An 18900-nucleotide genomic window follows, 5' to 3' on the forward strand; every position below is an offset into this window, starting at 1 on the left:
TAGGCACAGAGGTGTTTTGAGCTAAATGCTAACATCTTAGATTAGCTTGTTAGCATACTAACATTTTCAATTACCACTAAACACAAATAAAACTTTAGACGTGATGAAGTCAGGGAAGTCACAAAAATTATAAGGGTTCCTCCTCTGGGAAGCATGAATGTCTGGTTAAAATTTCAAGCAGTGGCGGTCAAACCGAGCGACATTCCTAGAGTCACACCACTATTGTGGAGAAAAGGGGAAAAACTGTTTTTGGTGAGATATAACATATAAAGAAGTGAACTAGTGTATGTTTAAGACTACACCAAGCTATGATCGACTTAGCTTAAGACCAGGTGTAAGACCAGCTGGTGCAACTGACCCCAGTAACAAAGGAGCTGCTTAGAATCTCTATAATACAGAAGGACTAACAGAGGTGATAATTTCTTACAAACTTTACAGGATATCTATGTTAACTTAAGTAAGACATAGTTGACATTACCAATTGTCATCAGTGGGCAGTTTTTATGATTTGTGCCTTTACAATTATTTAAGAAACATATTTGTCAATGTTGAGAACACAGTTGTTTTAATCATGAGGGTAAATGGAACTGAGATCTTTGTATCATTTACTTCTATATAACAGAGTAATAACAGTGTGTTTGCCACATGAATAATCTCACATCACTGACCTCTGATACTAACAGGAACACCAAAAGTCTTTATGTTACCTTTTCTCTCTTATTTGTACTCTGTTTCAGAACAGACTGTGCTCTTTTTAATTATGCCAATGCTTTTTAGTCATTTTGAAAAATATACCTCTGTACCGCAACGATAAAATAATTTTGTATGAAAAAGTTTGATTCCTGTGGAACATGGAATACAACGAACCATAATCTGTTGGGAAAAAACATAATAAACATATTGTTTAATAACAAAAAATAACATTTAATATGGAGAATCAAAATCAGTTTACAGTTTGTGCTGGCATTATAATTAACAATAGAAAAGACAAAAGGCATGAATAGGACACTTGTAATGAACAGCAGTGACTCTGAAAAACAAAACACGCACTTTTTTTTCACATTTTGGCCATTTGAAAACCTTTGGAAAAACTCTACAATCTGTTGAATGTATTCTAAGAAGGAGAGTCCATGTCTGAATTTTGTCTCTCAAATGATTTTCTAAACATTTTCTTTATCTTATTTCTAATTGGGGATTTTTTTAAAACTAACAATAACTAGGGCTGAATCTGGGTCTAAATGTTGCAGGAATATACTGAATGATGCATTTCAAATAATCTACACTGCTAACATGCAAAGGCTGCTGGAGGAATAAATCTCTGATCATCTACTCTCATTACACAGAAGAAGCAGACCAATCTTTGAACACGAGACTAAGTATCTAAGTATTAGCATTTTTCCATAACTGCATTAACCTGCATGATACATTATGATGATTCTCTACAGTAACATGACTAAAACAGAGGAAGATCAAGTTTAGATCATCTAAACCATGTTAACATTCAACATGGAGACAAAATGACAGGGACAAAAACAAAAACACACAGGAGTAACCAGAATAAACAATTTTCCATAAGTAGTTTTCTGGGAAATATAGTTTCTTTAGTATACGGTATGTATGCCCTATGTTATCAATAACATGTCAGTTCTATAATGCAGTAATTTAAAAAAAGAGTTGTGGGACATTCCTGTATCTCTGCTTTTCTGATAAAGTGCAAAATGCTTAAAAAACATAAAGCTGCACATCTGTCAAAACAAGGGAACTAAATTATTCTCTGTAAAGGCTCTATTTACAGTCCGAGGTTCTGGTTCATGTTTGACAAAAACAGATATCACCCAACAAAACAGACTCTTGACAGAGGTACTGCATTGCAACATGTAAGAGCCAAACAAAGCTTTTATGAGCTCTGACTTTCAGAGACGTGTTGCAACAAGAGCAGGATTTGGATTATCAAGACCACAAAACACACACTTTAATGATTATGAATAACAAAGAGCTGACTTTGCTCGATTTGTATGATAAACTATTCCCTAAGAATTATGAATCACAGAATGATCAGACAGACATTTTGCAGGCAATCACAATCATACACACTGTGATTCCACTGCCATCAATAATAAATAATCTCTTCGTCATATTTCATTAAAATAATTCAGTTCTTAACAGTTTCTTAAACCTGACATGTTAGGATCTTAGAGGAAAACTCCCTCTAACTTGGCAACTTAGTGCCCCTTCAGCGTCTCTGTGCTCCAACAAGCTCAAAGTTTTGGGGAAACAAAGAGAAGACAGGGGTTGTCATCAGTGCACTTATGTAGATTACAGTCTGTACTGTACAATGCCTGCTTTTTCATAACAAGTCTTCATGAAACAATATATCCTTTCTAAGACTACTACTGTAGATGGCACATTTTTATTCAGTGGTTGTGTCAGTATTAAAATGGGCTGGGAAGAGAGCAAGTGACACACAGTTTGTGTAAAGTGATGGAAAATATCCATGCATGTTTTCTGATACAAAGTCTCTGAAGGTGTTAGATGGTATTCACTGTGTGTACTTTGTTGCAGCCATGTGCATAGGCTCTTTTCACAGAGGACATTTTGACACAATAGGAAAAGCACAGATGTAAATAATAAAAAGAATGATGGCTGAATTCCATTTAGCTGCTTCAGGTTCACGGTCTTGGTATTGTTCACACTGGCTCACTGTCACACTGTCACGCAGTGGTGAGAGAAGTACTCAGATCCTTTAAAGTAGTAACATCACAATGTAAAAAAATACTCCATTACATGTCCTGACATTATATGTCCTGCTATGAAAAACTTACAAAAGCAGTGTCAGTAAATGTACTGGCAGGCTCCTTTGATGGTGATGTGTTATACATATATTTTGACATAATTCTGATTATTACTGAGAGCAACATGCTTAATGTGTACAGGCCAATATAGAGCAAAAATTTATACTGCTTAGTCACTACTAACTATAGCTGCCAAATAGGTGTAGTGGAGTAAAAAGTACAACATTTGCCTTTGAAATACAGTGAAGTACAAACTAACATGAAATTAAAAAGTAAAACACAAATACCTCAAAATTGTACAGAGGTACTATACTTGAGTAAATATACTCTCTAACACTGCCATGACTTTCTGAGACAATTGATTAACAACAGTGCTATTGTTTATGTTATTAGTGATGCTTGTGCTTTTCCTACTATGACAAGTCAAATGTCTGCTGTGAAAAATAAGATCTGTTGAGTAAAAACAGCTTTTTTTCTAATCCACTTATCCTATACTCATTAACAGGGAGTAACCCTGAAGATTAGAATAACAACTGTAAGAACTACTGTTCCAAATTTTACATTGAAAATACAGATTTATGTTGATATAACTTGTGTTTTTGAATAAATCTCATTCATTTTATTTATTTAGTATCCAGGGAATCAAACTTAGCAAGTTGTACGATTTTGGCCCAAAGATGTGGAAGCAATTCAAGTAGCTCATCCAATTAATAAACAAATTAACTCTAAGTATTTAAATAAAGTAATGCATCGCCTGACAGTGATTTCAAGTTACTTATTACACCCTGAGAACAGTGATGTGTTTACACTGTTCAAGATATTTTCTGTTACACCATCAAAACTGGCAATAATCCTGTGTAACAGTATTTAAACAATGTTTTTCATTTTCATTTAATTTTTCATTTTTGTGTTCTTTGCAGTTCTTTGTGCCTCTGTTCCATTTAAAAATTGAAAATATTAATGTCACTGTGACTTAGAGAAAGTAAAATTCAAGTCCACTTTGGACTGAGAGGACTATATGAGAAATGGTCTGAGCTTGGAAAATAGTTTAGCGATAATGTAATTTATGATTAACATGTCAGCACCCTACTATAATTGTACATGTCTTTTTGCATTTAACTCAGACTCTTTGATATGTCGCATCTAAGCCAGCTTGATTAAACCAAACTGGAATAAACACAAATTAAAGAGGATTTAAGTAGATTTAAGTGAGGAGACAAATTCATTATCATTATTCATTCGTCCTTCATCATGCAGCACAAATCTTCAGCTGGCCAAGGTTGTCAGGAATTATCATGGATTTAACAAATATCCTTCCCCCTTTAATATAAAACATAAAATATCAACAGACTTACGCCATTTCTTTTCACATAATAATGAAGACTATGATCCCATCTGATTTCACAAGTCAGATGAATGGAGGGTTACAATACAACCGCTAGTTCATCAAACACACTCCCTCCCTGTGGAGTAATAGAATAGAAGGCCCAATCCTCATGTGTTGGGAGGGCTTCTGTCAGGTGTGTTTTCAAGAAGTATCCCTGTCACCCAACAAGGCAGAGACAAGTCCTGCGCGTCTGTGATTACATGACTACAGTAGGCATTCTCAATACGCAACACAGCAGCTGATAAGAAGGGAGAGGTGGAATCATGTGATCCAACCAGTCTTCCTCTTTAGAACCAGTGATACTGTAGATCAAGTGAAAATATATCTTCTTACAGTTGTGTTTGATGAACACAGATGAATGAATGATTAATTCTGGTTCTCAGTGTATCACAGAAGCATGATTCAGTTCAGTCTTAATGTAGGTACAGAATAAGTGTAGAGAGCTGCAACTCTTTGCCGTTCCCTACTGGTTAGCCCAGTGCATTTGGCCTGTTCAAGCCCCATGATGCCCTTAGTGACCCTTGTTGTCTTAGTTGGGCCCTGAAGAGCCCTCTGTGTCTCTGGGCAGGGCGCCATTGAGCTCCAGAAGGCTATCAATTCCCAGATACCCGAGTAAAATCTCGCTCCGGCGGTGGGAAAGGTTCAGGATGTCCTCAGCCAAGCACTGAGCAGAGGTGAAGCGTACTTTGTCGTGATCAAACATATCCTTAAGGTACTGTACTATTTGTTGCTGCAGAGGAGAGAAATGAATGACAGAAACTGATATAAACATGGTGATTTCAACTTCAACTTTAAAGGGCTACTTCACAGAATTTACACATGTAGCTTATCTTACTCTTCATGGTCAAGTCCTACTTAGCCTGTGAAAATAGTAATTTGATTGTCATCTGCCTCAATTACACCAGGATATCAAAATTGTTTCACTTACCTTGAAGATAGTGCATACTTCACTTAGGTGCTGCCTGGGTCCCAAAAACCCAAAGGCTAAAACTGGGCTTACATGTTCTGATATGGCATAGAAGTGGGAGATAAAACCATCAGGAACCTATGGAGAGCAGAACATCATAACTTAAACCGTTTTTTCCAACTGTCCTTTTTCCACAAACTTTTTGAAGCCTCTCCGTACATACATAAAACTGTACAAAATGCAATAAAAAGCACTCTGTTTTCAAACTGTCTCAAACTCACCATGAGTAGCCGCCTTTTCGCTTTTAGGACAGACCAGCAAGCGGTTGCCAGAGCCTAACAGAAAAACACAACTCTCTTATTGAAGTAAGGTATAATTCACGTACTAGTGGTATAATCAAGGAATTTGTGTGTGCGTGCATGTGTGAGTGTCAATTAACCGTCTCTTTAAAGCTGTCAGAGAGCCAGCGATTCCTCAACACAGCTACCACAGATGAGGGAGGGCTCTCCAAGTCTTCAAATGCATCCATCAGGATAAAGTCCAACACTATGTCGAAAAAGTTCATACACACCACCTGCAGACATTGTGACATGTGGACCCCAACAGTATACTGTGTTAAAATATGACAGCGATCGCATGTTCTCTCTTATATTTGCTTTTTATTAAAAGTATCCTATTGTGTTGACTTGGGTATTAGTGCTACCGGTGATAGTATTGTCCCAAAAAATGTAGCAATGCACAAACAAAGGAAAAGGAAGATATCAAAGACTAGACTTGGGTCTAGACTAGACTTGGGTCTAGTCCTCGAGTTGAAAATGAAAGAAGAACAGAAACAGAGTGTTGAGAAGAAGTGACCAGATGTATGTAGCAGGTCTTTTAAGAGATGTGATGCATACAGAATGAATGAATCATTCATATAAAAATGGATTTTTTTGCTAGTTACACAACCAACTACCGCATGACCCTAAAAAAGAGCTTGACACTGAGCAAAGCACAGAGTAACCTGACTGTGGGGTGCACTTCAGTTAAAGTTTAATTCAGGTTAGTCACAGGGTATCTCAGGTTCATGTAAACTGCCTCAGTATCCCTGTTCCATGTATAAATCAATACACATATACTACACATAACTTTATCGTTAGCATGGAAAAGAAAAACGTCATTTAACTCAATCTTCTAAAGACAGAGCATGTACTATGTTATGAAGTGCATACCAAAAAACTAAATGAAGAGATCCAGTAACATGACATGAATGACAGCATTACTCACCCCTCGGCCCTCCAGCTCCATCTTAGTGATGGGCCATGTTTCCTCTCTTTGGGTGTAAAGCAGCATGTCCTCGTAGCTTTCTAGGAAAGCTTTGGGACTCTGAGTTAAAGCAAAAGGAAAAAAAAATAAAAACAACAACAACACAGGAACTGTTTACTCACAGCTGTGCAAATATGTCCACAGAAGCAGAACCTTGTCTTGTTTATCCAAGACAAATTAACAACTAAGGATCCAAATGAGTAGTATTTACCTTGTTTGCCTTTACCATTAGCCCTGTAATCATCTGCTTCCCGGTCTCCATGAAAAATGTACGATGAGTTTCATCTAACAACAGGATCTGAAAGAAAAACAAAAAACAAAACATTATTTGTATTTTTTAATAGAGTAATTTCTATAATAACAGGGTCAGGTTATACAGTGGGCATCTGATTTTGTCACAGAAACAACTCATTTTCAAGCACAGGTAACAAAGTGTAATGTTGTAGGGCTGCAACTGATTATTTTCAACATGCTTCTAAACCATATTGAGCCCCACAGTGAACTTTGAAGTGAGAAATCTTTCTAAGGAGGAGCAGGGAGGGACTGATTACTGCAAAGCAGAGTACAATTACTCTTATGGACCACAATGAAACACACAGGCAGATAAACACAGCAGAGTGCATTTGCTTAAAACAGAGCAGATATGACTGTTCCTTTCAACTCCAGCAGTGAGATATAAATCAGACAGGCTTCAATTTTCATTGCCATGTTTTCCTGAGCCTAGAAAACAATGCTAAAAATCTTAAGTCGTACAGACAAAGACCCATAGCATCATCCATATTTTAAATATAAGGGACACCATGAGTTGCCTCTACTGACTGCAGCTGTCGTCTTTATAATCAACCTTGTAGCTTTTGTCTGGAATGTTGCTTAAGCAAAGAAACATGACTCGCAGCCTGAGGCTGCTACGACTGCACCTGCACAGAAGCAGCATACTACAAACTCAGGTTTGTGCTGCAAGATTTCTACTGGTGTGCTGTACGAGAACAGAGATGATGATTCCAGCAAAAGAAAAAAAAAGAGATTAAAAAAAAAAAACATCCATCTTTAATGACCTGCTTACACCTGAATTATAATGCTTTTTTGAAATTCATCATGATAGAGATCCTAAAATAAATGTTGTTTTTTTGGTGAACTTGCATCCTTTCTATTGTCACAGCTTGCTCTCACTGAACTACAATATTTAGCAACAGGACTGTGTCATTCAATGCTAATAAATTACAGTATTGGCAATCATATACCATTGTTACATTTTTTAAACCAAAACAGCTGTCCTACAAGAGGAAATCAGCCAAGAGTTGAAAATCCCATTTTTTTTTAAATCAGTTTTAAATTCAGCTTCACAACTCACTTAAGAGTTTTATAGGAGCTGCAAATACTGTTTAGACCAACCTAGCTCAAGCTGCTAATTTATAACCAAAATGACTGTCATTACAAGCTACTCTGTGGTACTTTTGATCACTTGCAGTACTACAGAGCAATGTTTTGATAAGCAGGTAAGTACATTTGCCAACTACAGCAGTGACAATAGTTGGTTGTGTTATAATGCAAGGGTGCCTGTCAGTGTAAATAATGGCAAAGACAAGGATGTGGTGTTATCATCCTAACTACAAAAATGATCTGTGTAATATGGATAAATCTGGAACTGGAACAGACCTGGAATGCTTGTCTCACACAGTGAAGTTTGGCAAGGAAGTCTTGATCACCAAAACATTCAAGTAATTCAGTCCTGGTAAAAAGAGAAACAGGTATGAAACTTAAAGCTAATATGGCAAACATGTTAGCAAACAGCTGCTTATTTACACATACACCGAACAAAGAGCAACATTAGCATTCATTCGCAGCTGTGTTTCTAGCCACTTGATGACTTTCCTTTTAGCTCTGTTTTGGTTAAGGGGCATATCTGGCTTTTAGCTGCTAAATGCTCCACTGTGTTTACCAGCTAGTTGCAAACTTTGTTTCCAACTTGGTGCAGGGCAGATATAGTGGGTTTATCAGAACTTTTTCATTGACAACGGCTGCCTGCTACATCGGAATGCAATGCTGATGAGACTAGTGAGAGTGAATCAAAACAGGAAAACCAAACAATGTGGTAAAAGATGCTAAAACACTCCACAGACCTCAGGTTAACTGAGAATTTCATGTGCAGTTGTCACTATGAGATACTCCTTTGACATTGCACATATTGATTTAATACACTGTTAAAAAAAAATATTGATAAGCGTAGCTTTCAGTATTTAGCTAAAGATGTCAAACTTCAGTTACCTCAGGGACCTATAGGCCACTTTGCTCTCCCGGACGAGAGACAGGGCCTCTTCATAAAGAGCTGCTGGTTTAAGAGGCTGGTAGACCTCTTCTAGAGCCATGGCATCAAACAGCTGCACAGAGAAAACACACATACCTCAGGACACAGTCCAATGTGTGCTTGATACAAACACTAGGGGGCTCTGGGAAGTCTGTCACTGCCATAATGTACTGTATCTTGTTCTCTGTCAGTCCTTAGAGAGCAGAGGACAGGAACTCACCTCTGCAGCTGAGAAAAAGGAGTCGTCAGAGGTAACAGTAGTCGCATCATCATCTTGCAGTCTGTGGAAGCTCTCCACTTGAGGCAAGATAAGAGTACCTTCACTCTCTGACAGGGGAACAACATAAACTGTGACTCACAACGCAGGAATCAACACACAGATGTGATAACAGAGGTATAAAAAAATGTATGTCCCCACTGTAAAAACAAACTGTGTAGTACCAGTGCTGCTCCTCACTGATTAAGTTCAACATTCAATTTACCCTCCTTAATCTTTAATAAGTTTAACAATGTTTTGCAGTGCAGATCTGATTATTTTTCAGACATGAACCCATAATCCAAATTTCCTCTCCTTGATTAATAATATTTCTACCCTCTTTTAAGGTCACATATAAGTGCAACATGATTCTTACCAAAGTCTGCCAGCACACTGTCTGTTGGGATACTGCTGCCAAAATCCTCTTGTAGGTGGTATGCCCTATGCAGTAGTGTCTCTAACTTCTCAGCAAACACTTTATTACGGGCTTCAGCCTATAATCAAGGGGGAAAGGCCCAAAGTTACTTTAATATAATGTAATAAAAAGCTTAAATGTAGGATGAATCTGTTTCACCAACCCAAACCAACATCTTGTGTACAGTGAGTGAAACCCCAACTGCACCATAAAACACAATACTGCACTGGAACTGAAAAGTAATCCAGCCATGTACAAGAGTGTTAGGCAGTCTGCACTGATAATGACTGTGTTATGGTTACCATGGGAAAGTCTCCACACGCTGCCCCCTGCAGAGCGAGGCTGTTGTTGCTGGAGGTCGAGTGGGTGTGATGGCGAATATTCAGGGCTTGTTCCCACTTTTGTAGAGCTTCTTCAAACAGCTCCATCCCTGACAGGAAAAGAGGATGAAGACTTAATCACACAAACTGTCTATTTGAGAGACAGATAGCTAAAACAATGAGCTAGTCTTGGAGCAATTATTACTTCATCAAAGCATACTGCTTAATACTGTGTAAGTGACCTGAGTCTGTACAGTTTCAAATGGGAAAAAAAGACCAGAGAATGACAGGATTCAAGTAGTTCATGCAGGATAATCCAAATTCCCAACAATAGCACCCTGAGTCCAAGAGTCCAATAATTACTCTATCCAAGATTTCTCAGTCACAGTCACTGCAGCATGAGGTTGCCTTTACATAATGTGGGAAACAGTATCTTGTACTTTACTGTGACCATAAAATGGTAAAAAAGACATGGAAAAGTAACTTTTATGAGTACATGAAACACAAAATACAGAGATTGTAAGTCATCAAAATCAACTGCAATGTGAATACTGTCTTTACTCAACCAATGCAGTAAAAAGAAGTCCTGTACTATTTGAGTATTTACAGCTGTCACCAAAACAGATAATTTTGTTGGTGTTTCTAATTAAAAAGTACTTTCTGTACCTTGCATTATATCTTAACAAACACAATATACTTAATATAACACAAATTAAATGTCACATTTTTATAAAAGTAATAGTAAAGACCTACCCATTAAATACAGATTCTCTGCATTAGCATCCTCTACTGCCCCTGACTCTTCCACCACAGGCTCTGCTTCCCAAGGGGTGGATGGATTGGCAGACTGATTTGGAGAGCTCGGGACCCGCATCTGAGCCACAAACAACACATCAAAGACAAAACAAGAAAATGAGACACAGAGGAATAAGGAAAAAGGCAAGCAAGTGTGACAAAAAATTAATAACTATGACTATGAAACTAACAGATGCCAGGCTGTGTGAAGAACTTGAGTGTTTACTGGGAGCCAGGGAGGAAATTCCACTCATGGTGTCATTGCTCCTGGTGCTTGGACTCATCATCTGTCGGCCAGTAAACGGACCTGAACGGGGGAAAAAAAACAAACGTTCTCTTGTCTAGATGTGTCTGAGTAAATGCTGAGACACACTCTTGCTTTTAAAAAATTACAACATAAAGACATGCACACCTCTCTTTAATGAAGAGGGTCTTCCTGTCTTCATCAGAGCCTCAGGTATTCCCACTGTCTTCTGGCCCTCCTTCCCTTGTGTTGCCTGTTTCCTTTTTCTCCCCCGCCTTTTTAGCTGGTGAGCGGTGAGAGCCAGAGCTACACTGCCCAGTGCTGTGGCAAACAGCACCTTCTTCAAGCTTGGTGTGAGCTTTAGCTGAGAAAATATGGACTGAAAGCAGGAGAGGCAAAAATGAGCTGTCATCTCAGAGACCTGGCTCCTAAACATCAATTTAGCCATTGTTACTTATTTCTTATTTAACAAGTCTGCAAAGGAACGCTTGTGTATAAAGATGCAAAACTAAGCTGTAAATGCAAAGTGACTTACCTGCCCAAATGTGGAATAGAGAAAGACCGGTATCTCTGCTACAGTCATGGCCAAAGCCTGGGCAATGGACATCCCGTCTGCTCGTTTGACTGACATCTCAGAAATCGAAATGCCTTCAGGCCACAGTTCTCCAGAGGTCCCTTACATTCACCCTAAACTTGGTTTCCTCACTGCTCTGAGATCAGCCAGCTCAGGGCTTGCTGATGAACTGTCCGTCGTCATTCACTCCTGAACTTGTACTCCACACTAGTCCAGCATCTGACTGCAGTTTTATTTACCCTATAACAGATAGGACATGCGTTTTGGAAGTTATGTGAATGCACAAGCATCCTCTCTTTGGAGCTGCATTAAACATGCATAAGCCATAGGCGTAGCTATCCTGACAGCACTACTGTTGGCTCCAGGGCAAAATCCTCCAGACACAGACACATAGTTAACTTGAAAAGGGTCATGGTGTAGGCTGGAAAGATCAAACTCGCATTAACTGAGAGCAATCTGACATTCCGCCAGCTACTTACCTATCTACACTGTCTGGTATGCAGCCAGTCAACCAGCCTGCCCCACACCTACGGTACATGACAAACAGCAGGTGCAGCTTCAACGTGACAGACTGGCTGACTTCTTTTCTCTTTTTTTTCTAATTTAATAAAACATCAACTGATTCTCAAAGTGGGTAAGCATTTTCCAGCCAAACAGAACAAATTATTGATGATGGAGAAGCAGTTAGTTGAGACAGACTTGACTGTAAGGTGAATGGCAAGCTAGACAGTCAGGCAGAGGCCGTTGGTCAACCCTGCCGCCACAATTTCAACTTTTACGTAAAATACATATAAAGTCTGAGCTCAGTCTTCGGAAATGTTGTCAATGACAAGTCAAAATTAGTATAAACAACCAGGCTACAGCCCTCACAGGCGAGCAGGCTAAACGTTAGCTAGCACACTTAGCTAGGCTAGCTCAGCTCGATCTCTCACTTCACATCTCAGCATCACCCGGTCAACCGGACACTTGGCTGAGTGGCTTTGAACAGACACTTCAGATGCTTCGGCGGTTCCGTGTACAGCTCATCAGCGGCACAACTAATAACATAATCCCTCACACAAGTACATACCGTGAGAATCCAAGGCGGCAGGGAAGGACGTTCCTGTGTCACAGTCAGTGAAAGCCGCACACTAGATTTTTTCTCGGAGGCCGTACTGTGGAAATGCAGGAGAACTGACACGACTATGAACCAATCAGACACGGAGTACAGAGAGCTGAATTCTTTTTTTGACCAGTCGAACGAAAGGTGGGCGGGACAAATACTTCTACAAACCAATGAAGTCGTAGATCATAGAGCATCGTCCCGGCATTGACAAAAATCAGAAGGTACAAGCTGTCAAAAAAAAGTTTGCAGACGGGTCATATATAAATTAAACTGTCGTTAAAATAAGATGAAAGACACACCGATGTGCGACATTTTATTATCATTTTATAATGCTTTTTATAAGCGAGCAAGCAAAGGCATTCGGGCTCAGCTTCCGCTGCTATTAGAAATAACGTTTTTATTAACACCTGACTGCTTCTAAAACTGTAACTTCTACGACCTCGTCTAGTAAAAAACAGATTTTACGAGTGGCACCTGAAGGCAACATTACACAGGTCCGTTAACCTGCCTGAATAACCGGAAATGATTCTTTCAGAATAAAAGCGCGACAGGTTCACTGCCAGTGTACAGTAAATTATCAAATTTAATTTTTATTATTATAATTACTATCTATCTATCTATCTATCTATCTATCTATCTATCTATCTATCTATCTATCTATCTATCTATCTATCAACAGTAACTGTATTTCAACACTCTTTTGAACATCATGACTCCCCAAACCACACATTTCAAAGATAAAATTAACACGGTACAAATCCTCTATCCCAACGTATATAGTGGCAGATAATGATGTTTTGTTGAAATACAGGTTTATAGAAGTGTATGCAATAACATAATATGCAATAACATTGTTATTATGAAAAAGAATGGTGACATAACATTTTGTAATAATGAATTGAGTTTTAAGAATACCTTCAGTTATTTAACAAATTGTTTACATATTAATGTGAGTTTTTTTAAAAAAAACATTGTTTGTTTGTTTGTTTGTTTTTTTAACTATTTGATATTTAACTCTTTGGGGCTCCATAGCTCAGATGTGACATTTGTTGTGAAAGTCGGACCGGAAGACATATTCTGGAGAGAGGAACGTAGTACCGAGGTAGGGCCTAGAAATCGTTAACAGGCCACTGTGTCAACGAGATGGAGGAGACAACTGAAGAAACTACAGATAATAGTTAATTCAGACGTGGTGTAGATAAGACAAGGATACTGGACCTGTTCTTTTCATAACTAAAGTTACAACGAAAAGAAAAGGATCCTGGATTTGAGAAGACCCTCCAGAACTGAGGAGAGAGGCCATTATAATATGTAAATATTAATCGACATGAATCCGTGTGGTCATGATTCGTCCATGGCTGTGGTTGTCTCCCTCGCCGCTTCTACCTCAACTTAAACGGCTGGAAAAATGAGTCCCGTCGGGCTCTCTGGAGCAGGGCTTTCCCAAAGACCTTGATATGAAATCCCTGGTAAGAACGAGCTGGTTTTTCAATGTAAAGTGTGCACTCATATATTAGATGAATAATCACCCCGCAACCATAAGCCGCTCTGTTCCGCTATACAGATGCTGCGCTGGCTTTGCCTGCTCAGCCTGAGCCTTCCTCTGTTGTTTTGGTTTGGACATGTGATGACACGGGACGGTTCCTCGCCTGCTGTGCGGAGCACCGGCCTCAGGGGCTACACGAGAATCACCCCCGTCAGGATGGAGCAGGTGAGAGGCAGGCACCAGGACTCAGGCTGGGGTCACACAAATACAGCCCCCAGAGGTCTAGGTCCAAGCCATAGCTCATTAGTACATGGTGATCCTGGAATCTGGTTTGGAACATTTTTATATAGAGAATGATGTTTGGTGGTGATACAGCATTGCCCTATGAAGATATTGTTCAGGAATAAGGCTGTAAGTAACAGTTATTCTCTCTATTAACCAGTTAATGGTTAATTAAAACGTTTGAAAATAGGGAATATTCCTGATCCTTATTGATAATGATTGTTTTCTAGATTAAGCGATTAATTATGTGGTTTAGAAAATGTATTCCCTCTCCCAAGATGGATCAAAGCCTGCACTGAATCTCTCAGTCCAAGTTGCCGTCTTCAGATGTCTTGTTTTGTCCAGTCAAACTTAAAGATAGTTTACAATCATGTATGACAGAGAAAAGCATTAAACCCTCACATATGAGAAGCAAGGACTAGCCTAAAGAGAAGTAAGATATCCTCACAACTGAGAAGCTGAAAATTGGAATCTTTGGGTTTCTACTTGACAAAATGATGCAAACAGTCAATTTCCATTTTCCAGTGATGGAAACTGTGTTGCATAACAGACAGTGCAGAAAGGATTACGTTTGTCACTCCCACCCAGGAGAGTGATGTCAGTCTGGGACAGGATGACCTGCAAAACCTACAAGTTCACTGTGTACATGTAAAAGTGAAAGGGGAGCAAGAAGATCACAGGAGTGATATCAGGACATGTTGAAAGGAAAGACATTTGGAGACACACCAGCTGTTTGGGCTGTATTGTAGAATATGTAATGAATGAAATATGTATGTGTAATAATTGTGGAATCGTTTCTTTGTCAGCAGTTTCTGGACATGCACTGCAGCCAGTGTGCCTTGGTCTCCAGCTCAGGTCAGATGATTGGAGCTGGAGCTGGCGAAGAGATTGACAAGATCAGGTGTGTTATCCGGATGAACAATGCACCCACACAGGGCTATGAGAGGGACGTGGGGAACCGCACCAGTGTTCGGGTTGTGTCTCACACCAGCGTTCCCCTGCTGGTAAAAAACGAGCACTACTATTTCCAGGAGTCTGCAGACACTACATACGTGGTCTGGGGTCCCGACAGGAACATGAGGCAAGACGGGAAAGGGCGCACCTTTAACACTCTCCTGAGAATAGCCATGAAGTATCCAGACGTCAGAATCTACGCTGTGACCAAAGAGAAGATTCAGTACTGTGACAGTGTGTTTCAGAATGAAACAGGAAAAAACAGGTAAAAGTTTGAGTTAATGTCTCAGCAGAATAACTGAAAGCTTTGACTGATGCACAGTTTACACTGTTTTCGTATACAGATACAAAAAAGTAGACAAACATAAAGCATGATAATATATTACAGTTATATTAATAGCAAATAGTAACACAAGATTAGCTAATAATAGTTTAGTGGTTAAAAAAGCTCAAAGTTCTTACAAGTAAATCAATACATGAAACACACAGTGTTCCCATTTTCATCTGATAGATAAATTCAAATAACACTGAGGTCAAACTGAGGACACTACCTTTACCTCTAATTCCCTGTTTCAGTATCTGTCACTTTTGCTTAATGTCCCTGAAAAATAACATACTTCCATGTCTACAGGAAATAACCCAATAAAAGCCACAAAACACAAACTTTACATGGTAAAGTAGTTGTAGTAGTTATGAAAAACTCTTTGACTTGGGGTCCTTTACAATGAGTATACTGTCTACTTATATAAACAGTAAAGATGTATTGTGACTGGTACCAGTTTTAGGCTTTTATTTTGGCAAAGTAAGAATTTTAAATAACTAACAGTTATTTTCATTATTGATCAATTCATCAAACATCAAAAATGGAGGAGAGAGTGTCTTTCACAACTCTGCAGAATCAAGGGTGATGTCTCCAAATGTCTTGTTTTGTTCAACCAACAGTCCCAAACCCTTAAATATTCCGTTTATAATGATATATGTCAAAGAAAAGCATCAGATACTTTGACTTTAGGGGCTGGAATCAGAGCATGTTTGACATTTTTTACTACCTTTGGCTGAAAAATGACAGCAAGGTGATTATAAAAATAGTTGTCGGTTTATTTCTCTGTCATTCGACTTTCAGCTCTAGTTTTGAACAGATGTTTGGTCTCTCTCAGAATGAAGACGGGGGCGTTTCTCAGCACTGGATTTTTCACAATGATTCTGGCAATAGACATGTGTGACAGACTTCATGTCTATGGGATGATTGATGATAACTACTGCAGGTGAGACATTTCAAACTACACCTCGAGTTTGTCATCTACCCTTTTTACAGTTTAGTATCCTGTATAACTTTTCCCTTCTCGTGGTATTTCCTCCTCCTGACAGTCGGGCCAATCACAGTGTTGTTCCTTACCACTACTACGAACAAAACCGAATCAACGAGTGCAGGATGTACAAGGTCCATGAGCACACGCAACGCGGGGGCCATCGCTTCATCACTGAGAAGGCCATCTATGCCAAATGGGCAACGCGCCATAAAATTGAGTTTAAACACCCCTCTTGGAGCCTCTGAAGAAGGACATCGAAAAACCCAGACAATGTTCCTTGACTGCACAGTGGTATTCACTGTTACTGGCTTTTGATCTTCTCTGCTGAGGATGTTACTGTTGCTGGAGCAGGAACTTTAACGAATAATATGTTACTGATGGACTCCAGCTTTTTTTTTTTTTTTTTTTTACCAAACCAACAACCACATTTTTTATCCACTATGAGTGACATGATAGTGGCTCATCATGGCTAAAAAATATCTGTAACCATTTTACCAGCAGTTAAGTGGTAACAGGTTTTAATGTACCACCCTCAGTATTACTGAAAACTTCCGTCATGTATAGCCATATATCAGCATAGATGCTGATAAAACATTATAAGCCACTAAATCCCATTTATACCAAAGCTTACACTTTAATTTCTTTATGCCTGTGCCTTGACTTTCAGTCTCATTTTATTCTGCAATCTGGCCTGTGTAATTTAAAGCTGCAATATGCACCTTTACTCTGCTAGACAGACAGTGTATCGATTCATCTCTTGTCAGAAAAAATGACATGAAGTGACGATCACATCACAGTTCCCCAGAACTCAAGTTTACAATTTAAATGACTTGTTTTGTTCAACCAGTGGTCCAAAACCCAAAGTTATTCTATTTACAATCATAGAGGATTTGTAAAACCACCAAGGACAAAAAAGAGTTTTTGTCATTTTGCATTAAAAATGGCATAAATTATTAATCAATGATCAGAAAAGTTTCAGATTATTTTCTTCTGTCTAGTTGACAGTCATTTCAGCTCCAGTATTGTTTTCTTCTCTCTGTCATTTGTTCAGTATTTTGCCTCAGAACATGACAATCCTCTCAGTTATAAGTAAACCAGCGTGCATGGACAGTCACAGCAATTTTAAAAAGAAAAAAAAAAAGAAAAGATAATTTCAAGCAAGTGTTGTTTGTGGCACAAATTCAGGCTGTTACTTTAGTCTTTATCAACTGCTCTGAGGCTTTAACGTGTTTACTTACTACAACCAGTTACAGTGTTTTAGATGCTTGATGTAGTTTAAAGCTTTTCTTTTAACCAAGACAAATGCTCATGTTAATATAAACAGTGTTCAGATGTTTCCATAATGCCCAGAGTGCCATTTAACTAACCTGAGGACTGACCATGCAGTTTTGGCACCAGTGGTTTAACATGGGTGATGGAGCCTGTGTTAGTCCATCATTTCATGTATGCTCACACTACACACACACACACACACATACAGTATATATGTAAAACTACCTTCTCAGTTACATACAGTACACATATGTGTGTGTGGTAACATTTAAATCAGTCACACAGAAGACAGTAACTGCAGAGAGGTCCGCTGCCCTTTACTCCCTGTTTTCAGCACCACAGATAACGGCTTGAGAATGACACGAGAGAAACAAACAGAAACAAATCTTGGAGATCTTTGTAGTTAGAGTGTATTACAAATGTTGGAGGGGAATGGTATGGAGATCCATCAGATTTCTTAAAACACTGAAAGGAAATTTGCAAATTGTGCAGCTGCAGCTGGTGGCAGTTCCTCCCCTGTGTGTGACTTCCTAAGCCTTTGAACAAGAAAAAGATGAGGCTATGAGGAGCCTGACACCATAACCACAAACTGAGTTACTTGTCTCCAGAAATGTCCTTTAAAATTGTTTACCCTTGATATTTTGCTGCCTGTTTACAATGAAAACCATAGTGCTGCCTTTTCAGTTGCACAATGCTTATTTTGTGACTAATTCCAAAGACTAATAGTACTTGCACTACTGCGCAAAACTACTGTGTCAAAAGTATTTAATTGCACGCACATTTCAAACATTATTGGTGACTTCTTAGTAAGCATACTTATGTAGTGAACTGTGCAAAGTAAAAACTTGAATGTAAAACTTGACCACTAGCAACTGCTAGTGTGAGATGGGTGTCAACATGAATAAATGTGCTGTCAAATAGAGTCTGTTTGTGTGCGTGTGTGAGCTTGTCTTTGTGTAACTATCTCCACTGTACGTACATGTGAATTCAGTTACAGGCTGTACACTCTCTTGGACCATCCACACAGGTGTTTTCACCCATTGTACCTGTTTAGACATGTTGTCAGGACAGTGTGGACATGTACAAACAAAACTGCTTCCTTCACTCTCCTGTTTGCTTTTTTGTACCTGAGAAGTTACGACAAATCAGACCCTTATCATTCTCATCGGTTCATGCAGTGTGGTGAGTTTG

The 18900-nt window shown here is 38.9% G+C and overlaps 2 protein-coding genes across 4 annotated transcripts; one reads left to right on the forward strand and one right to left on the reverse strand.

The window, feature by feature from the left end:
- Positions 1–876: 876 nt before the first annotated feature.
- On the reverse strand, positions 877–12481 carry miga2 (mitoguardin 2). Of its 2 annotated transcripts, none has more exons than XM_018662519.2 (16): positions 12370–12481; positions 11262–11540; positions 10895–11105; positions 10674–10789; positions 10441–10561; positions 9670–9797; positions 9329–9446; positions 8917–9023; positions 8657–8769; positions 8048–8120; positions 6603–6689; positions 6353–6451; positions 5526–5660; positions 5368–5421; positions 5108–5224; positions 877–4909 (listed from the first exon to the last, which is right to left on the reverse strand). In XM_018662519.2, exons 2-16 carry the CDS (start codon positions 11355–11357, stop codon positions 4709–4711), a joined length of 1776 nt encoding a protein of 591 aa, XP_018518035.1. In that variant the 5' UTR covers positions 11358–11540; positions 12370–12481; the 3' UTR covers positions 877–4708. The 2 variants fall into 2 exon arrangements, with proteins under 2 accessions (XP_018518035.1, XP_018518036.1); XM_018662520.2 differs by lacking the exon at positions 12370–12481 and adding an exon at positions 11780–11869.
- Positions 12482–13463: 982 nt separating this feature from the next.
- Positions 13464–18631, forward strand: st6galnac4 (ST6 (alpha-N-acetyl-neuraminyl-2,3-beta-galactosyl-1,3)-N-acetylgalactosaminide alpha-2,6-sialyltransferase 4). 2 transcript variants are annotated; one of them, XM_018662480.2, is made up of 5 exons: positions 13464–13874; positions 13970–14116; positions 14980–15392; positions 16285–16392; positions 16496–18631. In XM_018662480.2, exons 1-5 carry the CDS (start codon positions 13863–13865, stop codon positions 16680–16682), a joined length of 867 nt encoding a protein of 288 aa, XP_018517996.1. In that variant the 5' UTR covers positions 13464–13862; the 3' UTR covers positions 16683–18631. The 2 variants fall into 2 exon arrangements, with proteins under 2 accessions (XP_018517996.1, XP_018517997.1); XM_018662481.2 differs by having other exon boundaries at positions 14983–15392.
- The last annotated feature ends 269 nt before the right edge of the window (positions 18632–18900 follow it).

The sequence above is a fragment of the Lates calcarifer genome, linkage group LG9 (genome assembly GCF_001640805.2).
Source record: "Lates calcarifer isolate ASB-BC8 linkage group LG9, TLL_Latcal_v3, whole genome shotgun sequence".
NCBI classification, from domain to species: Eukaryota; Metazoa; Chordata; class Actinopteri; family Centropomidae; genus Lates; species Lates calcarifer.

Bases quoted from the DNA above. Each gene is read 5' to 3' on its own strand.
- miga2 (XM_018662519.2), bottom strand. From the start codon at position 11,357: ATGTCAGTCAAACGAGCAGACGGGATGTCCATTGCCCAGGCTTTGGCC. The intron at 10,562-10,673 runs GTTAGTTTCATA...TTTGTGGCTCAG, and splicing joins CTTCACACAGCCTGGCATCT to ATGCGGGTCCCGAGCTCTCC. The intron at 6,452-6,602 runs GTAAATACTACT...GCTTTAACTCAG, and splicing joins TAATGGTAAAGGCAAACAAG to AGTCCCAAAGCTTTCCTAGA.
- st6galnac4 (XM_018662480.2), top strand. The intron at 14,117-14,979 runs GTGAGAGGCAGG...TTTCTTTGTCAG, and splicing joins CCCCCGTCAGGATGGAGCAG to CAGTTTCTGGACATGCACTG. The intron at 15,393-16,284 runs GTAAAAGTTTGA...GGTCTCTCTCAG, and splicing joins AATGAAACAGGAAAAAACAG to AATGAAGACGGGGGCGTTTC.